Below are 10176 nucleotides of genomic sequence, written 5' to 3'. Positions count from 1 at the left end.
AGAGAGAGAGAGGAGGAAGCAGGCTCCCCGCTGAGCAGAGAGCCCGATGCGGGGTTCATCCCAGGACCCTGGGATCATGACCTGAGCTGAAGGCAGAGGCTTTAACCCACTGAGCCACCCAGGCACAAAAAAGTGTGTTCTTGGAGGTTCCAATGGCTTTAAAAATGAATGCACCAAAAAAATGAAAGGGAGTCTTTTTTTTAAGATTTTATTTATTTATTTGACAGACAGAGATCACAAGTAGGCAGAGAAGCAGGCAGAGAGAGAGAGAGGAGGAAGCAGGCTCCCCGCTGAGCAGAGAGCCCGATGCGGGGCTCGATCCCAGGACCCTGGGATTATGACCTGAGCCGAAGGCAGAGGCTTTAACCCACTGAGCCACCCAGGCGCCCCTAGGCAAACAGTTCTTAAAAGTGAAAATTCGTGTCCGTGCTTTTGTGCTGTGAAAAGTAAAGCTATTTGAGACCTTAATATCTTACAGAATTTACTATGAAATTAGTGTAAAACCAAAAATGGCCAACTTTTTAGAGTAATAGAAAGAATAAAGGCATAGATTATCTAAACATATTTCAGCTTGGCTTTGGATTATGTTACGTATATTGGGATATGGATCTCACTGCTATTTGGTAACCCACTATCTCATAATAATCCCATTGCTCTATGAAGTCTGGACTCTGGAGAAGCTGGGAATTGGTCGTGGTTCTTCTATCTTAACTCCTGGTCTGCTTGTCCCTTGCAGTTCTAACCATGTTACATAGACCAGTCTCATTTACAGTCACCCTTTCGGACCTTATTATGTAGGAAGTTGCATTTGAGTTACAAAATTCTTCAGATACTCAGAAAATGTAAGGAGTTGACATAAAATTCTAAATACGCAAATCAGGTGATGGAAATTGTGGGTAAAAGCCTTTAAATGCAGACTGCTTGAAAAGCTCAGCTAGCTAATAGACCATAAACGAAACTGCAAATGAGGTTTATGTTTGTGTTTCTTAACGTTTTAATTTTAGATGCCTGAAAAAGGGCTGAGACTCTGGGTTGGGGAGATCAAGGTCCATTAGAATCACAGTTTACTTATACTGTATTTTTATTTTAGTGAAGATTGATAAGGATAAGCGCCTGGTGGTACTGGATGAAGAGCTTGAGGTTTGTTTGATCAGCTAAGTACATTTTTATAGTTAAGCAATTATTACTGCCTAAGAGTTGATGTATTAGTTACGTGTACTTTTACAATGGGTCTAAATAAACGCTCATTATGCATGAAAAGCCTGTGCTAATTATTAGGTAGCATGTTGTCTTGCTAATTGTATCACCTTCTTTAAAACATTACTGAAATCCAGTGTAATAAGTGATAGAAGATAACGCTACATGTCCGGTGTAACTTCTCAATTGCTTGGCCAGTAATTAAAAACTAAAATGCTATAACCTAAGCACTTAGTTTGTCAAATTAAGTAACTAATTTAGACTGAAAAGAAATTCACTTTTTCCTCCTAAATCAGACATTGATTTTTTTTGCCGGTTGGCTTATTATCTTATTCAGTTATTTCCCGATAGCTGGAACGTGAGCACAACTGTTTTGTTAATAAATGGAACTGAACTAAGTGGGCTTTCAGTGGATTGAGGGTTGAGTAATCTCAGGTTATATACAATTTAGTAACAAGATTTTATGTTGTGGTATATGGTTATGAATTTATATCTGTTAGTAGAATGGGTGCTTGGAATATTTCTTAAGGATTTAGGGGTCAGAAAATGCTTACAAGTTGTTTTTCTTTATGGTACCAGGGCATTTCACCAGATGAACTTAAAGATGAACTACCTGAACGACAACCTCGATATCCTTTTCTTAGTGCTTTAAAAAGATTTGTTTTCTTTAGTGGTCAGAATTTTATTTATGAAGTTGGTTTGTTAAAAGTCCTGTATTTTACAAAATTTTCTCCTACACCATGATCACAATCAAAAAGTGCACACATATTGGACTAAGAAAAATGGGAAATTGACATACTAGTGGGATGAATTATTTCCTTTTTATTTTATTTTTATTTTTTTTTAAAGATTTTATTTATTTATCAGAGAGAGAGAGAGAGAGGGAGAGAGAGTGAGCACAGGCAGACAGAATGTCAGGCAGAGGCAGAGGAGAAGCAGGCTCCCTGCAGAGCAAGGAGCCCGATGTGGGACTCGATCCCAGGACACCGGGATCATGACCTGAGCCAAAGGCAGCTGCTTAACCAACTGAGCCACCCAGGCATCCTGAATTATTTCCTTTTTAAAAAATTCCCTTTATTATTATGTGTTTACAGTAAAAATTTAGAAAAAATCCATACTTTTAATAAATTTATTTTTGACAGATTATATGTTTTTATACCTTATCTTTGGGGCTCATGTATGCTTTTGTGGAAAGATAATGATAATAAAGGTATGGCTCAAATGGAAAGGACAGAAATTTACCACTCCCTAGCTCTCCAGGTTTGTATTTTCTTTCAAAACTTTGTTGGTAAGTACTTGTGTCAAATAGAGCAGTAATTTTAGTTTCTTTAACTTGAGAAAAACCTTCATTGTGTATAGTTATAAATACCAACATGACGATGGAAGAGTTTCATATCCTCTGTGCTTTATTTTCTCCAGTCCTGTTGGTGAGTGAATTTCTTTGAGTAGTGCATGTTTGGTTCTGATCTAATTAAACCATTTTTCTAGGAGACAAATTGTGTGCTTGTTTTAAAGATGTGAAGTGTTGAATAACCTAAATAGAGTTAGGTGTGCATGTGCACGTGAATTCATCGCTAGAAAGAAGTGGCTATAAAGTGTCGTCTATTAGAACTTGCTTGTTTTCTAGGATAAATTTCTAGAAGTGTAATTGTTTGGTCAAATCATACATACATTTTAAGGAATGTAAAATGTAGCGACATTTTAAAACAACATACATTTTCTTTTTAGGTTTCGTGTATAAGTACGTGAACTTCATGTATAATTTTGATATATATTTGCATTTATCTTTAAAATAGTACTCAATGATGATATGCCTGTAACCTTACAAATAGTCCCAGAGTAGCTAATGTTGGATATTGAAGTCACTTTCTGTTATTTAAGATATATCCATTATACCCAGAACTCCCAGTACTACTACCATTTAAGACCACATTAAACTCTCCAAACTTTACTACTTGTATCATTTACTTAGCACTTAAAATAGCTACAGTACTTTTTTTTTTTAATTTTATTTTTTATAAACATATAATATATTTTTATCCCCAGGGGTACAGGTCTGTGAATCGCCAGGTTTACACACTTCACAGCACTCACCATAGCACATACCCTCCCCATTGTCCTTAACCCCACCCCTCCTCTCCCAACCCCCCTCCCCCATCAACCCTCAGTTTGTTTTGTGAGATTAAGAGTCACTTATGGTTTGTCTCCCTCCCAATCCCATCTTGTTTCATTTACTCTTCTCCTACCCCCTTAACCCCCCATGTTGCATCTCCTTTCCCTCATATCAGGGAGATCATATGATAGTTGTCTTTCTCCGACTGACTTATTTCGCTAAGCATGATACCCTCTAGTTCCATCCACGTCGTCGCAAATGGCAAGATTTCATTTCTTTTGGTGGCTGCATAGTATTCCATTGTGTATATATACCACATCTTCTTTATCCATTCGTCTGTCGCTACAGTACTTTTTTAACTTAATATGTAAGCAGCCTGTAACTTTTTTCCAGAGCAGATCTCCCCACACTGATCCATCACCATTCCCAAACCCATATATGTTAGGCATCCATAAAACTGAACTTGATATTTAATGTCAAAATTAAGATTGTGCTGAAAAGTTCATAAGTATTTACAGAGGTCTAAAAGATCGGCAGAGATCCAATCACATTTATTTTTATCAACCCCAGGGACTTGTTTGTCATTTAGCTATGGCTCTGTGCAGGCAGTATGCAGTGTTAAGACTCTTGAAATACACCCGTACACAGTTAGACTGAAGCTTTCTCTAAACCTGAGTGCATAAGAAAATCCTGAATGTGTCATTGTAGAAGTACAAAATGAAAACCCATCACTTTTTCAAACTCTAAGTCTCATTTCTATACTAATCTCTTTTCCAGGGTGTAAGCCTGAACAACAGATGATGTATGCTGGGAGTAAGAATAAGCTAGTCCAAACAGCTGAACTAACCAAGGTGGTATTTGTGTTTGATTGGCTTGTTGAGATAATATTTTCCCTCATTATTAGAGTATTAGCTAAAGTAAGCTGAAGAGTTAGGTATTTTTTATTCAGGTGAATGTTATCTAGAGCAGTAAACTTAAAAGAGTTTTACTATTTGGAAATAGAATGATAGAAGTCTTTTTTTTTTTTTTTTTAAGATTTTATTTATTTATTTGATAGAGAGAGATCACAAGTAGACAGGCAGGCAGAGAGAGAGAGAGAGGGAAGCAGGCTCCCTGCTGAGCAGAGAGCCCGATGTGGGGCTCGATCCCAGGACCCCGAGATCATGACCTGAGCCGAAGGCAGCGGCTTAACCCACTGAGCCACCCAGGCGCCCCATGATAGAAGTCTTTAATCAAAGTATGTTTTTTGAACGGAAATTATAAGTTGATTAGCAGAAATCATGTTTAAAATATAGGCAGCTTGAGAAAAGCCACTGCCATTATTCAATCTATTGTGAGTTTTTCATTTTCCAGAATGTAGTTTCTAGTAGATAAAAGTAAGCATTGAAGCTTCTCAGAGCTCTTTACCATGGGCTCAATGAACCACATTCTGTGCAGGAATTCCATATTATGTAGTTAACTGTATATTGTTCCCAAGTCTGAAATTGTTAAGAATACTTACTAGCTTTATTAAGCTAGACCATTCTGTTTTTTATGAGACACTTTCCTTAAAATTTAACATGCCCCCATTGTTTTACGGCATTATTGAAGTTTAACAGTAAGAGAGGTACATATTCTCAAACTTTATTTAACATCCATGTATTAGTTTAGTTGAAAAAAGTATATACTTTTAAGGTTTTGAGATGGGATATTATATCACTAAAATAATATTAAATAACCTTTCCTTTCAGGTTTTATTTTAAGTACAGCATCAGTGTTTTCCCCTTTAATGTTTAACCATGAGCCCATGAGATGTCTTTAAGTGCTCTCTGCCTTTTCCCTTTAGCTCATGTAATTGTCATTGACACCAACAACTTATAGACACTACTTTTTCTCATTTGTACCATAGGAACACCCTGGAATTGCTCTAAGAGGGTTGGGTGATAAGAAGGAGCTCTGTTAACAGCCTCATTTCCATTCTAATCCCACAGCACACCATCAAGTGCTGGTATTAAGGCATTAAAATTTATAAGTTACTATTATAAATAATCACATCGAATCCTCACCACAGTCCTGAGGTTGATGATGTTATGCCTGTTCTGGAGATGGGAGAACTGAGGTTCAGAAGATGAAAGACTTGCCCAGGGTTGCATAATAGTAAATGACACTGCTGGGTTTCAAACCCATCCTTTCTGCTCTATTACATTGTTTCTGTAGAGCCTTTATACTTCCTGGGCCTGTGTGTGTACGGATTCTTGCAGATTGGTGGCTGTGGACCTGTAGTCCATCCTTTTCAGAACAATCTACAGCTTGTCTTTCCTCCAACTATGGAAGACTAGAGTATGTTCTTCCATTTCCTAACTAACTAGATTGATTTTAGTTTTGTGTACTTGGGGTATCTCTTCTAATGGGTAAGATGTACAGAACTCTTGGGGTTCGTACATTTGATCCATAGATTCTTTTAGAATATTCATAGCTTTTAAGAGAGTTCTGGTTTTATGCCATCTTACTGCTAAACTTTGGTTTAAGTCAGTACTTAGCATTTTAAAAAAGTAAAAGTATATCTAATTTACAAAGATAAGTCCTGACCAACATGAATGAAAGGAAGGAGAATTGGGTATTTAATACTCCTATATACAATGTGTTTGATTTTTTTTTTTTTTTTGAGAGTCTCAAAGTATGACCTAACATTTTTTCTTAAGGTATTTGAAATAAGAAATACTGAAGACCTAACTGAAGAATGGTTACGTGAGAAACTTGGATTTTTCCACTAATGTGAACTTCTGTGTTTCTAAAGTATTTATGTATTAACCTGACCATACTGGAACCAGACATAAATACTTATGCCTAAAAATGCACTGTTACTTACAGTTTGTTTCCTGCAGTAAAGAAAAATTATTCATTTGTTCAAAGTTTGAACAAAGGGGAAATCATCTTCATAGTAATGAAATTTGTAAAGTGTTTCCTTATATTTGTAATTGTTAGGTGGACTACTTCTCTCCAGGGACTTTTTGCACTCTTGTGACTAATTTCTATAACCTATGGTTCAGAATTTGTTACTATTTACAGACACCGTTGGAAAGTGGGTATTAGATTGTGATAGACAACAGTTGCCTCCTTTTGACAAATACTGGATATTAGCAGTTTATATATGAAAATAGCATATTATCACTTGTCAAATCTTTAAAATTAATTTGGGGTAAAAGACTTGAATGACCCAATACAGAGCCATGAAAAATAATTTACTGTAGTGTAAGCTGCATTACAGGTACACTTGTCATCAATTCCATACCTCCTGTGGTTTCCTGTATCTTTTAAATCAAGTGCAGAAACTTTGTTCATCAATCATTCATTCTTAAGGTCTGGTATTAGATTTTATAGTAGTTATGACTATTATGTTTTCTTCTTACAGAAAATAGCATCGTAGTCTTGGAAATTGATAGATTGGAACTAATCAAGAACTTCATTCCTGGTTGTGCCATAGCTAGTTTTGCATCTAGGTTAATAACACCTTATTTATAAAGCACCTCTTAATGTTGTCCTGTGAACACAAGTTATTTTAAATGTGTTAATACTGTGCCTTTGATTTGTTAGCTTTAAAGTTAGTTTAAGACTTTTACACTGCCAGTATTCCAGATTTGGTGAAATTAATACTTTTGTAAGGGGTCCAAGTAAAACAATTTTCTAATGTGTGTATCTGAAATTTGTAATAAAATCAACTTCATATTTTTAAAAATTCCAACTATCTGCTTGCATTGGTGAATATATGGCAGTTGAAAGTTTGGGGTATATTTATGATTACCCTTGTGCCATAGGAAAAATTAACTTATCTTAAAATCTTGGCTGGAGTTAATAACATTAACACATCAGTAGAAATTACATCTTCTATCCTAAATGTCAGAAGATATTCTGAACTGGACATATGTCTTGTTGGCATCCTTGGCATAAAGCAAGGATTCTAACATATAGTGTACTTTAAGAACAACATAAAAGTTACTGTTCAACATTAATTTGACAAAAGGTCTTAGGACTCTAAAGACTAACCAAATTTGGTGAGTGAATTCTTATATTAAGAATATCTTAGTCATTTCAAAACTATAAAGGCATTATTTTATGTCGGTGTATTTTTCATTTTTATATTCTCTGCTTTTTTTTTTTTTTTTTAAGGTTTCTGTGCCAACACTAATAAAGAGGTAAAGATAGTTGGAATTTTCACAATATTGACTCTTGTGGCCAACACTGTTTGGCTTCACTAATCTAAAAAACGGGAAGCAATAGGAAGTTAGTTGGAGAAGAGGAAGTGCTAGAGTGGGCATTTGTTTTGGTTAATGAATGGGAAGGATTCTTTATTCCAATTTTCAGGGGGGGAGAGAGAGAGAGAGAGAGAGAAAGAGACACCTTCACCCAGGAAGTTTACAAATTATGAATTCTTTAAACAGCTATTTTGATATTGGAGAATAATGCTTATAATTCTGTGGAAATGCAGATATAACCCAGGTGAATGAGAGTGTTTTTAATGTTTTTAAATGAAGGAAATAAGATTTCATTTCACCATGTTTGCAGCAATAAGAGAAACTAGTGCTGCAAGAATGTATTTTTTAATGAGGTTCTTTATTTTGTCTTGCATGTTTTAGTTGTTTTGTTTAGTTTTCGAATTTGAAAGTCCTCCATATTGTCAGAGGCTACTGACTTCCATAAACAGAACTTAGTTCCCCTGTTCTCTAACAGGGACGAAGAGCTGTGATAAATCATGCTTTTTGAGCTTGTTTGACTCCTTATCAATAACATGTATTTTGCAAGACAACAACGTGTTTTGGCTCCCTCTGTCCTATAGGGAGATTAGGGAGATTTACACATCCAATGCTCTAGAATGTTCTCAGACCTTTATGTAAACTTCCCTTCCATGTAACCAAATTTTGCATTCTTCTTTTCAAATATATGTTCAATTTGCTCTCTTTTTCTGCCTTCTCTCATATAATAACTCCAGATTGGATAATTCCAGTTTTTACATTCCATAGCTTTCTGGTGCAGCCATTCCCATTTATGTCACAATCTTTCCCTTTTGGCATCAGCTTTTTTCCTGGGAACCTCCTTCATGGTCTTCTAAGTCAGCATTAGTTTTGAAATTGTTGGCCTTGCATAAGTTCTGCATAGCATCTAATAGAGTCAACTAGTAATCCTAGCATGTTTTTAGTACGGTTTTGGTGGCAACATAAATGACATATGAAGAAAACTGTTCTCAGGTTACTATGCTGAAATTCCAAAATGTCAGAGTTTTGAATAGTCTTTGCTTTGTTCTGGTATTGAAGCAATCATGTTAGGAGAAAGGTTGTTAGACCATTTTTTGTTTAATTGACTTCTAAAATAAATGTTCAAATTGTCTATTTCTAAAAAGTTTACCAAATGCATAGTGCAGTTAAACATACTCTTGTTTAAGAGGGTGTTACTAAATTTTTTATTACCGTTACAACCCTTTGTAGCAAAATGTCTATCAGCACTTTTCTCTCCCCTTTTATCTCCTATTTTCAGGAGTCAAATGTAGCCATAAACTGTATCCTGGTCTGACACTTTAACTAAAAATTTCCAGTTAGAGGAATTTATTGCCAAATTAAATTTGGCTGTCTTTGTTCCCCACCTATATAGATAGTAAGGAAGGTATACTTAAAAAAACGTTTGGACTACTTTAAAACCTGAGCAATGTCATTAATCCATAATGTGGACTAGTGATGAATAGATATTTTCATAAGAGTTTAAATGCTGATATTTGGTGGAAGTAGAAAGTAACTTGTATTCTGTCAATTCAAATATTCTTAGTACGGTTGCTTTCCCTGTTTGTTCAATGGACTGATAATACTGGAATCTATAGAATTTGAGCCTTTACAACTTGTGTGAAAAAGTGTCTCAAACATTTCTGGACAAATCTATTTTGTATTTCTGGAAGAATGTAAATCTTCTTAGGTGACTTAACACCAATGGTCCCAAGTTGAATATTCTTGAGAAATTTGTTTCTTGTTATGCCGTTTGACATTTCAAATCAGTGACCATGTTCCTATAATATTCAGAACAACTATGTTAAGGTTGTGATAGAAACTGTGTTTTCTTGCTTTTTGGAGTATAGTTCATACACATATATTACTTGAATATTGTTTGAGATCACTAACTTGCCAGGGCAGTTCCCACTGATCTGGATGGTCCAATATAATCTCATTTAGGAGGCTTGAAACATTAATGGTTTAGTCTTGTGAATTTTAACAGTTCCCTGTCATCATTTAACAAACTCAACAACTGGCACAACTTCTTAAAGCTGTGATTTCAGTCTCTGCTAGTTCATATTGCATGTTTATTTTGGACAGTCTTCTGTTAAGCATGGTGCTTGTACTGGTTTAAATAAAATGTTAACATTAAAGGACTTCTGGCTTCTCATTTTTTTTCTCACCTCCTCTCCCTTTTGGAGTTACCATTACCTGCCTGGCTCAGTTGTGGCCTTTGCGTGAGCCACACAGATTCAACAGTTCACTTTCTCTGGAAAAGACTGAGAGGCAAAATAAATAGGAACCACTTGGCAAAGATCGGAATGGGTGAGGGAGAATTTAACAAGGCTATAAAGATTTCTAAAACTTGTTCTGAGGCTAAAATGATTTGTTTGTAGTGGCAGAGGGCATTATCTCAAATGATGAACCCTTTGCTCTCAAAGGGAAAACCGTAAGTTAAAGGGGCTGTGCACTTCTAAGAAATCAAATTGAAGGATCTTTTATTGAACATAGTATGTCACTATTTATTTGACATCGATTGAAGGTCCATCTTGCCTTTGTTTTAGACTATTCTGCATGGTTTGTGTTTCATAGCTGTCAAGTGTCAAGACACCACTACTTACCTGATTTATAGAG

The 10176-nt window shown here is 35.6% G+C and overlaps 1 protein-coding gene across 1 annotated transcript in view; it reads left to right on the top strand.

Annotated features, from left to right (window-relative positions):
• Window positions 1-9698, top strand: part of LOC111138536 (glia maturation factor beta) — a 15685-nt gene extending 5987 nt beyond the window's left edge. Inside the window, exons 3-7 of the mRNA XM_022490556.1 lie at window positions 1091-1140; window positions 1777-1826; window positions 2542-2624; window positions 4088-4161; window positions 5992-9698. Coding sequence (XP_022346264.1) covers window positions 1091-1140; window positions 1777-1826; window positions 2542-2624; window positions 4088-4161; window positions 5992-6063 — 329 coding nt within the window. The 3' untranslated portion in view covers window positions 6064-9698. The remainder of the gene's footprint in view (window positions 1-1090; window positions 1141-1776; window positions 1827-2541; window positions 2625-4087; window positions 4162-5991) is intronic.
• Window positions 9699-10176: the final 478 nt, after the last annotated feature.

Source organism: Enhydra lutris, unplaced genomic scaffold (assembly GCF_002288905.1).
Source record: "Enhydra lutris kenyoni isolate GAN:26980312 unplaced genomic scaffold, ASM228890v2 scaffoldscaffold4, whole genome shotgun sequence".
Classification (NCBI taxonomy): domain Eukaryota; kingdom Metazoa; phylum Chordata; class Mammalia; order Carnivora; family Mustelidae; genus Enhydra; species Enhydra lutris.
This window is presented reverse-complemented; position numbering and strand designations above follow the sequence as displayed.